The sequence below is a fragment of the Musca autumnalis genome, unplaced genomic scaffold (genome assembly GCF_047663935.1).
Source record: "Musca autumnalis isolate F117 unplaced genomic scaffold, ASM4766393v1 scaffold_4, whole genome shotgun sequence".
NCBI lineage: Eukaryota > Metazoa > Arthropoda > Insecta > Diptera > Muscidae > Musca > Musca autumnalis.
This window is the reverse complement of record NW_027411977.1, coordinates 213,126,845-213,139,631: the sequence shown is the minus strand read 5'-3', so window position 1 is coordinate 213,139,631 and position 12,787 is coordinate 213,126,845. Positions and strand designations below refer to the sequence as shown.

The 12,787-nt window shown below is 38.2% G+C and overlaps 1 protein-coding gene across 1 annotated transcript in view; it reads left to right on the top strand.

The window, feature by feature from the left end:
- LOC141403221 (uncharacterized) overlaps positions 1-7,976 on the top strand; it is a 456,033-nt gene extending 448,057 nt beyond the window's left edge. Inside the window, exons 5-6 of the mRNA XM_073985406.1 lie at positions 4,532-4,876; positions 7,891-7,976. Coding sequence (XP_073841507.1) covers positions 4,532-4,876; positions 7,891-7,976 — 431 coding nt within the window. The remainder of the gene's footprint in view (positions 1-4,531; positions 4,877-7,890) is intronic.
- Positions 7,977-12,787: the final 4,811 nt, after the last annotated feature.

Below are 12,787 nucleotides of genomic sequence, written 5' to 3'. Positions count from 1 at the left end.
ACAATTTAGATTTGACTTAGCCATGTCCGTCCGTCTGTCTGTCTGGCTGACTGGTGCGCACGATCACTCTCGAACGGATCAACCGATTCAGTCCAGAATTTGGCTTTCTTAATATTTTGTCCAAACTTAGTATAAGTTCGATTTGGTTCATACTTTGCACATCGTGAAATTTCTACCAGACTTAGATGAGGTTAAAATATAGACTCAATCGGTCCACTCCTTCGGCTACCTCTCACACAAAATATCGGATAGGTTCAGATTAGAACCCGCTCTCTAATCGCTTTCATTTTTGTTGCAACAACTTGTATTCATTGCCCCCGATACGACGGTACAAGCTTCATCACGGGCAAGTGCATACTTCCTGAGAAAATAGCCTGCAAGAAGCAAAAAGCCCCTATGATACAATATAACTCTCGAACGGATCTGCAATTCAGTCCAAAATTTGGCCTTCGTAACATGTTGTCCAAATTTAATTTAAGTTCGAAGATAAGCCCTATCGGTCTTCTCCTTCAGGTACCTCCCCCACAAAAGTTCAAAATTGTTCGGAAAAATTGTGTGCACGATAACTCTTGAAGGGAGTGACCGATTTGGTCCATACTTTGCACACCCTAATATATCTACCAGATATAGGCCAGGTTCGAATATGGACTATTTTTGTCCACTCCTTCGGGTACCTCCCACACACAATTTTTCAGATTTCTCTAATTTTGGATGCCATGTTTTGTGATATCATATTGAACTTGGTCTTTCCATTGGAGTTGTGTTCTTCCCTCGGCTGGCGTAACGTCTAATGGCTCGTATTAATATACCGGTGGCATCTTTATCTATCCTGTTGACATGGCCCAGCCAACCCAATAATTGCAGCTCGATATGTTTTACTGTATCGGTGTTGGTAGGCTGGTGGAGCTCGTGGTTTATAGACCGGGTCTTTTTCATACTTCTTTTTAATATCCACAAAACGAAACAGGTTTCCAAATAATAAAAATATATACATTTTGCCGCTTTGGATCACTTTCACCTGACTTTTATTTTCATTTTAACAATTACTTCTGTAAGTACACAATTATTCGGGTACATGAGTATTTGATAATTTATTGTGCGAGTACTTATCAATTTATTTAAACTCATGACAATATTATGACAAATATCCGATCTTTTACGACTTCAATTGAACTCATGAAAATTCGATGAAAAGGATCGGATCTTTCACGACTCCTTTCGCAGTCATGCAACAAAAAAAAAGAAGCAGTGAAATCATGATTTTATATGGAATCACTTCCATTTAATTTTGCTGGAAACTTAGTTTATGTTTAAATGTGGGACCCATCGGTCCAATCCTTGTAGTACCACCCACATAAATGTTCAACATTTTTGTGTGGTTAAGGGTCTGTTCCAGGATCCTTGGGATCCAGGAGTGGCCCTGTTTACAGCGATATTATGTTTTTCTTATGGTACAAAAGCCCTATCTATCGATATTCCCAAATTGTTGAGCTTTAATCCAATCAATATTTTTGTCGGTTCATACGCCCAAAATGTTGGAAACCCCAATAAATACAAAGTTTTTTTTTTTGATAAAGTGTTTCACTCCGCACAGGCTGTGGAAAATTTTTCATACACATTTGGGACATTTTGCTTCCAAAAAGTCATATTTGATTTAGTGGGGTTTTGGCCAGGATAATCGATTTCTGAACTAGTGTGAGACATACATATATTAAAACAGTTAATCTGGTGTCTATTTACCCAATCTCTCTCAAACTGAGATCGAAGGTGAAAATTATAGGATTATTCCTTTAAGTACCACACTATTACAGGGATATATTTTTTTGAACACGTCCATACTTTCTAACATCATGGAATTTACTTGTAGACATTTTCGTCCGATTATTTTTCAAAACATTTAACGCCGGCAATGACGGCAAGAGTGCATCGATCTGTATAAATCTTTGTATGTCGATAAAGGACCATCTTATTGCACTATGAAAAATTGGGTTAACGAATTCAATAGTATCCGACACTCGCTAAAAAACGAAGGTCTTGTGTGTCGTACAAAAACGGCCGTTGTTCCAGAAAAAAAATTAAGCAGTGCGTGAACGGATAATGCAATATCGCCATATATACCGTGATATAGAGACATCCTTGGGCATTTCAAGCATTTCCGTTTGATATTACATGAACACCTGGCCACAAAAATGGGTTTTTTGTTAGATCCAGCACAATTTGACAATCATTGGTGCAAAGAAATTTTGAATAAATACCATCGCGGTGCTTCGACTTTTATGATATCGTTACCGACGACAAATCCCGCGTTGGTTTTCAAAGAAGAGCTAAATCCAACGAAAGTTGTTCGTGGAAGAGCCACTTCGAAGCAATTGGTCGCCATTGTCATCGGCGAAACTAAACATGTGGCAAGTATAGGACGGTTAATTTAGAGTGGTACACTACAATTTGTTTGCCTAAATTAGCCTGAGAAATTCGAAAAACGAACAAGAGAAAACGAATTATTGTGCACCATGACAATGCGAGCTGTCACACATTGATTCGAACCAGCGCCATTTTGACTGGACAAAACGTGGAATTAATAGGTCATCCGCCGTACAGCACTGACTTGGGACCCAATGACTTCATTTGAGTCCCGCACATCTAGAAAAATAGGCATGGTCAACTTTTTTCGTCACCAGAAGATGCTGTTGGAGCGTAGAAACCCCATGTTTTGGAGGTATCTCATTCGGAGTGGAAAAAATGTTTCAAACATTGGGCGCATACAAAAGTGTATTAATAATACTGGAGAATACCATAGAAAACATTAAAAGTATTGTTGATGGTAAATATTCGCGTTTTCATTGTTAGGCTCTCGTATACACATTCATGATCAGCATAAAATTCTATGTTGATATAACCATGTCCGTCTGCGGTCGATCTGTTGAAATCAAGGTACATCTCGCACTATTTAATATACTTGTAACATAAGTTTCTATTACTCCTAGGATGTTTGGTATTGGCAATGAGCTATATTGAGACACGTTTTGATAATGCCCCCATTTAACGGCATTTTGAAAATTTTAGCCTCATTATCCCAACAAAGTGTCTGAAATTTGGTCCTTTTTGGGACAACAAAACATTCCTACAGAACTTGTCAGTACAGGCCCACGTTTTGATATAACCCCATTGGATCCGCCCATTTTTCAGTAATTTCAAGGATTAAGGTTCATTACCACACCAAATCGGCGTAAAATTTGGGCTACAAAACATTTCCCCTGAAATTTGTCAGAACAGATCCACGTTTTAATAAAGCCCTATAGAACGGTACATCACGATTTTCTTTATTTTAAAGATTTAAGTCTTCCATGAGGGCTAGACATCTTTTGCCCAGAAATTATGGCACTGAAATGGCTAACAATTGGTTTTTAGTCTTCTTTTGGGGTACAAAACTTTCTTCTAGAAATTTGACAGTACAGGTCCACGTTTTGATATGGCCCCCATAGAACGGTACCTACACATTTTAGGAATTTTAATACTTTTAGTTTCATTATCACATCGAAATTGGTATATGGTTTTCTTTGGGTTTATAAAATTTTCTCCGAGAAATTTTTAAGTACAGATCCACATTTTGATATAGCCCCCATAGGACAGTACCGCCTGGTACTGGATAAAATTCTGTATATAATCTTTCATGGAAATATTAAACATTCCTGCAGAGCATTGTCGTTAGAGGTCCACGTTTTGATATAGCCCCCATTGAACGGGGGTATTTTCAAGGTTTTAGCCTTGGTATTTGGTATTTACAGTCGGTTTCACTATGTCGAACGAAAATGATATCGAAAGAAAAACTACTTAACACGTGAATGATGATCAAATTTTTTAGTTGTTTCGAAGCAAAAACAAAGTCAATATTACCATGGAAAACAAAGTTTAGGTGTTTTTCGTTCGCATTAATTTTCTTTGGACATAGTGAAACAGGCCCTTAGCCTTCCGTTAGGCTACAAAACTTTCCCTCAGAAATTTGTTCAGAAGGGTGCCTTAAAGTTTTCTTAAAAGTACAATTTATTGTTGTTTTAACAGCTTGAAACCTACGTAGAAGCATAGGTTTGATACTGGGTTGGCAGCCGCTGGCCGAAACACTATGGTTTCCGGTGAATCCGATACGTAAGAACCCGCTGCCGTGGGATATTGGATATTTTGGCGTTATTTTAAAAATCCTAAATAAGTACAAAATTAATTATAAATACATGGAATAATTTTCTTGGAATATTTTGAGTCTACATACATAGTTTATTTCGAAGGTCTCAGTCAACTTTGATGTAGATTTTTTCTCCCCTTGATAACATACTATTAAATGAAGTTTCACGTTACTTTCATTCTTTACCTCAAAGAGAGTACGATATAAATTATACCAATATTTTTGTAATAAATTTTTATTAGCAAATTCAAATATAAAATTACCCTTTTTGGTTGCTTAACGAAATATTTTTAAACCTGAATTCTCCTGAAATTCTAACGATTAATTTTTATTTTTTGTCTTCCCTCTTTCCAGCTAAATCACGTCATTTTCCGGTAAATGGTCTTGGTGCCACAAATCAATCATCCTCGAATGATACTCGCAATATCTACAATAATCCCTATACCTCAACTTCGACAACATCTTCGTCTATGCAACAGCAACAACAGCAGCAGCAACAACAACATCAACAACAAATGCGTCATCAACAATTGTCACAACATGTTTACAAGTCAATAGCCGGTGGTAGTACCGGTGGCAGCAGCAGTGTTGTTGGCTACGATTATTCAACACCTAATCCAACGGATCAACAGGCAGCTGGTATTTCGAATAGTCATCATTTGACAGATGCTGAAAATGCTTTTCTCAATCATAATAACGGTGAGTTGTTAAGGACAATGCTTTCAATTTTAATAAAAATTAAGAAGAGAGTTTCGAAGAGATGTAAAGGAATTGGAATGAAAGTAGGAAGAGATTATGAAATATTGTTGAAGGTTTGGTTAGAAAAGACAGTCTTGTCGGGGTCGAAAATCTTCATAGAATAAAGATGTTGAATGTTTTTAAAATAATGACAAACTTGAGAGTTTTCACATTGAAGATTTTGAAAAAAAAAACTAGGGCAAGGAGAAAACCAGTAGGAAAAGACCAAAGTCGGGCGGGGCCGACTATTTAATACCCTACACCAGTCGAAATATGTAAAAATGGAATAATTAGTTTTTAATTAATATGGAAGCTATACCAAAATTCGGGGCTATATCAAAACGTGGACATATGCATGTCCATAATTCTTGGTGGAGAAGTTTTTTAATAACTCAAAACAAACATTAAAGTAAACTTTTTGAACTCATTAAACTCCAAATGGCAAATTGGAGCCATATTTGGGGAAAATCGTTAAAATACCTAAAATCGGGAGGTACCGTTATATGGGGGCTACAAAAAAACATGGACCTATCTTAACAATTTTAAGTGGGGAAATTTCGTGGCCACTGGGACCCACATATGTAAAATTTCAGCTAGTTCAAGCAAAAAATGTGGCTAAGATCCCTAAAATACCTTAAATCGGGAGGTATCGTAATATGGGGACTATACCGAACCGTAGACCTATCTTGACAATTTTTAGTGGAGCAATTTCGCGGCCATTGGGAACCTCAAATGTAAAATTTATGCTTCATTCGGGAGGCCCTTTTTTGTGGTGCCTATATCTAACTATGTATGTTGACAATTTTTGGTGGGCTAGAAATTGGGAGATACTGTTATATAGGGGTTATAATAAAACATGGGCCTATGTTGACAGTTTTTGACGGGAGCCTTTAATGTCAAATAATTCCTAATTCGGTTAAAAAATTTAGCTAGAATCTTCAAAATATCGAAAATCGGTACATAACGTGGGAACTTCAAATGTCATTAACAGCTAGTTCGGAGGTATCTGGGCTATACGAAAATATGAACTTTAATGGGCCGTTATATGGGGGCTATACCAAAACCTGGACCTATGTCCACAAGTTTTGTCATATAAGTTTATTGACATTTAAGAACTTTAAATGTCAAATTATAGCTATATCGGTCTGAAAATGTAGCTACAAACGTCAAAACACCGCAAATCGGACGTACCGTTATATGGGGGCTATACCAAAACGTGGACCTATGTCCACAAGTTTTGTTATATAAGTTTATTGACACTTAAGAACCCTAAGTGTCAAAATATAGCTAAATCGGTCTGAAAATGTAGCTAAAACTGTCAAAATACCGTAAATCGGGGGTACCGTTATATGGGGGCTATACCGAAACGTGGACCTATGTCCACAACTTTTGTTATATAAGTTTATTGACATTTAAGAACCCTAAATGTCAAATTATAGCTACATCGGTCTGAAAATGTAGCTAAAATCATCAAAATACCGCAAATCGGAGGGTACCGTTATATGGGGGCTATACCAAAATGTGGACCTATGTCCACAACTTTTGTTATATAAGTTTATTGACACTTAAGAACCCTAAATGTCAAATTATAGCTATATCGGTCTGAAAATGTAGCTAAAAACATCAAAACACCGTAAATAGGGGTGCACCGTTATATGGGGGCTATACCAAAACGGGGACCTATGTCCACAACTATTGTTATATAAGTTTATTGACACTTAAGAACCCTAAATGTTAAATTATAGCTACATCGGTCTGAAAATGTAGCTAAAAACGTCAAAATACCGCAAATCGGAGGGTACCGTTATATGGGGGCTATACCAAAACGTGGACCTATGTCCACAACTTTTGTTATATAAGTTTATTGATACTTACGAACCCTAAATGTCAAGTTATAGCTAAATCGGTCTGAAAATGTAGCTAAAAACGTCAAAATACCGTAAATCGGGGGTGCCGTTATATGGGGGCTATGCTAAAACGTGGACCTATGCCCACAAGTTTTGTTATATATGTTTATTGACACTTAAGAACCCTAAATGTCAAATTATAGCCAAATCGGTCTGAAAATGTAGCTGAAAACGTCAAAATACCGTAAATCGGGGGTACCGTTATATGGGGGCTATACCAAAACGTGGACCGATATATCCCATCTTCGAACTTGATCTTCCGACGGCTAAAAAAATGGTATTCCCCAATTTTCAGCGAAATCGGTCAACAAATGCGACCTGTATGTTGCGAACGGACGGACGGACATGCATAAATCGACTCAGAAAGTGATTCTATGTATATCCCTAGAAGGAACTATGGGTCTATCTCGCTTCCTTTTGTATTTTACATACAAATGCACTAACACATAATACCCCTTACCACATAGTGGTGTAGGGTATAAAAATAATTGGAAAGACATTAAGTCTGTTGTTATGTCCAAGACAGACGGCAGAATTAATTTGCATTAAGATCTGCATTTAATTTTAACCTGACAGGCGAAACAGCTGATAGCTGTTTTGTTGTTGCTTGCACTGTATTTTTGCTTTTCTTGTGTCTCAGAGCATCAATATGCTCTCTCGCTCATAGGAATATGGACTCTTTTTTACGGTATTGTCATACTGAAATACCTAAATGCACTTTAAATTCAGTTTAATTTTTTGCATTAAGAATGTGGATACTGCACGAATTAATTTGAATTAAGGCAGTTAATGCAAATTAACTCTGCCGTTTGTCTAGGGCATGAGACAACCAAATTAATAACGCCAGAACCTCCGCTAGTTATAATTCCCTTGCCATTAATTCTGTCTTAATAAGTTCTAAATGCTTTAGAACTATTTGCGATCCTTACTCCTTTATGGCAATTATTTTTTCTCTTCCTCCAAATGGCCACACATTTCTTCAATTATCTCATATTTATCGTGGAGTTAGTGTACATTACAACCTTTTTCTTTTTAACACCTTCCAACTTTCTTTTTCTGCCTTCTCAGGTTCATTTGCCTTAAGAAAGTTCAAGCAATTGCCAAACAAATGTGCCCCATTATGGACGACCACCAAAGGTGTAAATTGTTTGTAATGTTTTTCTATATCCCATACCTCCTTCCTCTCCTCCTTCCCTTGGGGCCCATATTTACTTATAAAATGTTTGGCCTCTGTCCGTCGCCCCGGTAGGCATTATTGTGCTTTAAAAGTGGCATAAATTTGTTAGCATTTTGCATATTAATCATCACCATATGGTGTCGAGTGTTGAAGAGCTAAATCACCTACCTTTTGTCCGTAAATTATGACCATTTTAATAAATCGTCTTGTTTTGCCTCTGCTAACTGCTACTCTTTGGTAGTTACCGGGTAATGTAAAGGATTTAAAGAAATGCTTATCTGCTAAGAGTGGAAGGGGCTAAAAATTAAATAACTTTATTAGTGCAAACTTTTTCAAACAAATACTTTGAGTTTTTAAAGATTGTAATTTAAGATTTTCATAGTCGGGAGGTTTGAAACAGTCCTTTCTCACACAAATTTCTTAAATACTCCAAAAAAGAATAACCTGTTAATAAGTATAAAGGAACCGCTTCTGAAAGAAAGGGTGCTTCGAAAAACCTTTTCTAAAAAAATACATCGAAAGAATTAAAAAAAATACTTCGATAGACCCTTTTCGAAAGAAAACGTGCTTCGATGGAAAGAAAGGGTGCTTAGAGAAACCCTTTCTCCACCAAAGGGTGTTTCTATAGGCCCTTTTGCAAGACAGGGTGCTTCTAAAGACCCTTTCTGAAAGAAAGGGTGTTTCTATAGACCCTTTCTGAAAGAAAGAGTGCTTTTATATACCCTTTTTGAAAGAAAGGATGTTTCTATTAACTCTTTCTGAAAAAAACTGTGCTTCTATTGACCCTTTCTGAAAGAAATGGAGCTTCGATAGGCTTTTTCTGAAGTAAATGGTGCTTCGACAGAAACTTTCTTAAACAAAGGATGTTTCGATAGACTCTTTCTGATATAAAGGGTGCTTCGACAGACCCTTACTGAAAGAAAGGGTTCTTCTATAGACCCGTACTGAAAGAAAGGGTGCTTCTATAGACCCGTTCTGAAAGAAAGGGTCCTTCTATAGACCCTTTCTTATATAAAAGATGCTTCGCTTGACCCTTTCTAAAAGAAAGGGTGCTTCTATAGCAGCGTCAGGCACCATATTTTTCTATTGCATACTTTACGGGTTGTCATTGTGTGAGTGCATGCTTTTTCAATGGATTGAATTCTGTGTGTGGAGAGGTCTACGTTTAATGAGCGCAAGTGGGCGCTCTCTCGCCTGATGGTGTACTATAGACCTTTTCTGAAATAAGAGGTGCTTTGGTAGACAATTTCTAAAAGAAAGGGTGCTTCTATAGACCCTATCTGATATAAAAGGTGCTTCGGTAGACCCTTTCTAAAAGAAAGGGTGCTTCTATAGACCCTTTCGGATAGAAAGTATGCTTCTTTAGACACTTTCCGAAAGAAAGGTTGCTTCGTTAGAACATTTCTGAAAGAAAGGGTGCTTTGATAGACCCTTTCTGAAAGAAAGGGTGCTTCGATAGATCCTTTCTGAAAAAAAGGGTGCTTCGATAGACCCTTTCTGAAAGAATGGGTGCTTCGATAGACCCTTTAAGAAAGAAATGGTGCTTTCTGAAATAAAGGATGCCTCTATAGACCCTATCTGAGATAAATGGTGATTCGATGGAACCTTTCTAAAATAAAGGGTGCTTCTATAAGCTTTTTCTGAAAGAAAGGTTGCTTTGTTAGACTCTTTCTGAGAGAAAGGGTGCTTTGATAGAACATTTCTGAAGGAGAGGGTGCTACGATAGAACATTTCTGAAGGAGAGGGTGCTTTGTTAGAGACTCTTTCTGAAAGAAAGGGTTCTTCTATAGACCCACTCTGAAAGAAAGGGTGTTTCGATAGACCCTTTCTGAATGAAAGGTTGCTTCAACAGACTCTTTCTAAAAGAAAGGGTTCTTCTATAGACCCACTCTGAAAGAAAGGGTGCTTCTATAGACCATTTCAAAGAGAAAGGGTGCTTCTATAGACCTCTTCAAAGAGAAAGGGTGCATCTATAGACCCTTTCTAAGAGAAAAAGTGCTTCTATAGACCCTCTCAAAGAGAAAGGGTGCTTTTGTAGACCCTTTCAAAGAGAAAGGGTGCTTCTGTAGATCCTTTCAGAGAGAAAGGGTGCTTCTATAGACCCTTTAACAGAGAAAGAGTGCTTCTATAGACCCTTTCAAAGAGAAAGGGCGCTTCTGTAGACACTTTCAAAGAGAAGGGTGCTTCTATAGACCCTTTCAAAGAGAAAGGGTGCTTCTATAGACCCTTTCAACGAGGAAGGGTGCTTCTATAGACCCTTTCAAAGAGAAAGGGTGCTTCTATAGACCCTTTCAACGAGGAAGGGTGGTTCTATAGACCCTTTCTGAAAGAATGGGTGCTTCGATAGACCCTTTCTGAAAGAAAGGGTGCTTCGATAGACCCTTTCTGAAAGAATGGGTGCTTCGATAGACCCTTTCTGAAAGAATAGGTGCTTCGATAGACCCTTTCTGAAAGAATAGGTGCTTCGATAGACCCGTTCTGAAAGAATGGGTGCTTCGATAGACCCTTTCTGAAAGAATGGATGCTTCGAAAGACCCTTTCTGAAAGAAAGGGTGCTTCGATAGACCCTTTAAGAAAGAAATGGTGCTTTCTGAAAAAATGGATGCCTCTATAGACCATATCTGAAATAAATGGTGATTCGATGGAACCTTTCTAAAATAAAGGGTGCTTCTATAAGCTCTTTCTGAGAGAAAGGGTGCTTTGATAGAACATTTCTGAAGGAGAGGGTGCTTCGATAGAACATTTCTGAAGGAGAGGGTGCTTTGTTAGAGACTCTTTCTGAAAGGGTTCTTCTATAGACCCACTCTGAAAGAAAGTGTTTCGATAGACCCTTTCTGAATGAAAGGTTGCTTCAACAGACTCTTTCTTAAAGAAAGGGTTCTTCTATAGACCCACTCTGAAAAAAGGATGCTTCTATAGACCATTTCAAAGAGATAGGGTGCTTCTATAGGCCCTTTCAAAGAGAAAGGGTGCTTCTGTAGACCCTTTCAAAGAGAAAGGGTGCTTCTGTAGATCCTTTCAAAGGGAAAGGGTGCTTCTATAGACCCTTTCAAAGAGAAAGGGCGCTTCTGTTGACACTTTCAAAGAGAAAGGGTGCTTCTATAGACCCTTTCAAAGAGAAAGGGTGCTTCTATAGACCCTTTCAACAAGAAAGGGTGCTTCTATAGGGCCTTTGAAAGAGAAAGGGTGCTTCTATAGACCCTTTCAAAGGAAAAGGGTGCTTCTATGGACCCTTTCAAAGAGAAAGGGTGCTTCTATAGACCCTTTCAAAGAGAAAGGGTGCTTCTATATACCCTTTCAAAGAGAAAGGGTGCTTCTATAGACCTTTTCAAAGAGAAAGGGTGCTTCTATATACCCTTTCAAAGAGAAAGGCTGCTTCTATAGACCCTTTCAAAGAGAAAAGCTGCTTCTATAAACCCTTTCAAAGAGAGAAGCTGCTTCTATAGACCCTTTCAAAGAGAGAGGCTGCTTCTATAGACACTTTCAAAGAGAAAAGCTGCTTCTTTAAACCCTTTCAAAGAGAAAAGCTGCTTCTATAGACCCTTTCAAAGAGAAAGGGTGCTTCTATAGACCCTTTCAAAGATGGTGCTTCTATAGACCCGTTCTGAAAGAAAGGGTGCTTCTAAAGACCCGTTCTGAAAGAAAGGGTGCTTCTATAGACCCTCTCAAAGAGAAAGGGTGCTTCTATAGACCCTTTTAAAGAGAAAGGCTGCTTCTGTAGACCCTTTCAAAGAGAAAGGCTGCTTCTATAGACCCTTTCAAAGAGAAAAGCTGCTTCTTTAAACCCTTTCAAAGAGAAAAGCTGCTTCTATAGACCCTTTCAAAGAGAAAGGCTGCTTCTATAGACCCTTTCAAAGATGGTGCTTCTTTAGACCCGTTCTGAAAGAAAGGGTGCTTCTATAGACCCTTTCAAAGAGAAAGGCTGCTTCTATAGACCCTTTCAAAGATGGTGCTTCTTTAGACCCGTTCTGAAAGAAAGGGTGCTTCTATAGACCCGTTCTGAAAGAAAGGGTGCTTCTATAGACCCTTTCAAAGAGAAAGGGCGCTTCTGTTGACACTTTCAAAGAGAAAGGGTGCTTCTATAGACCCTTTCAAAGAGAAAGGGTGCTTCTATAGACCCTTTCAACAAGAAAGGGTGCTTCTATAGGCCCTTTGAAAGAGAAAGGGTGCTTCTATATACCCTTTTAAAGAGAAAGGGTGCTTCTATAGACCTTTTTAAAGAGAAAGGGTGCTTCTATATACCCTTTCAAAGAGAAAGGCTGCTTCTATAGACCCTTTCAAAGAGAAAAGCTGCTTCTATAAACCCTTTCAAAGAGAGAAGCTGCTTCTATAGACCCTTTCAAAGAGAAAGGCTGCTTCTATAGACCCTTTCAAAGATGGTGCTTCTTTAGACCCGTTCTGAAAGAAAGGGTGCTTCTATAGACCCGTTCTGAAAGAAAGGGTGCTTCTATAGACCCTTTCAAAGAGAAAGGGCGCTTCTGTTGACACTTTCAAAGAGAAAGGGTGCTTCTATAGACCCTTTCAAAGAGAAAGGGTGCTTCTATAGACCCTTTCAACAAGAAAGGGTGCTTCTATAGGCCCTTTGAAAGAGAAAGGGTGCTTCTATATACCCTTTTAAAGAGAAAGGGTGCTTCTATAGACCTTTTTAAAGAGAAAGGGTGCTTCTATAGGCCCTTTGAAAGAGAAAGGGTGCTTCTATATACCCTTTTAAAGAGAAAGGGTGCTTCTATAGACCTTTTTAAAGAGAAAGGGTGCTTCTATAGACCGTTTCAAAGAGAAAGGGTGTTT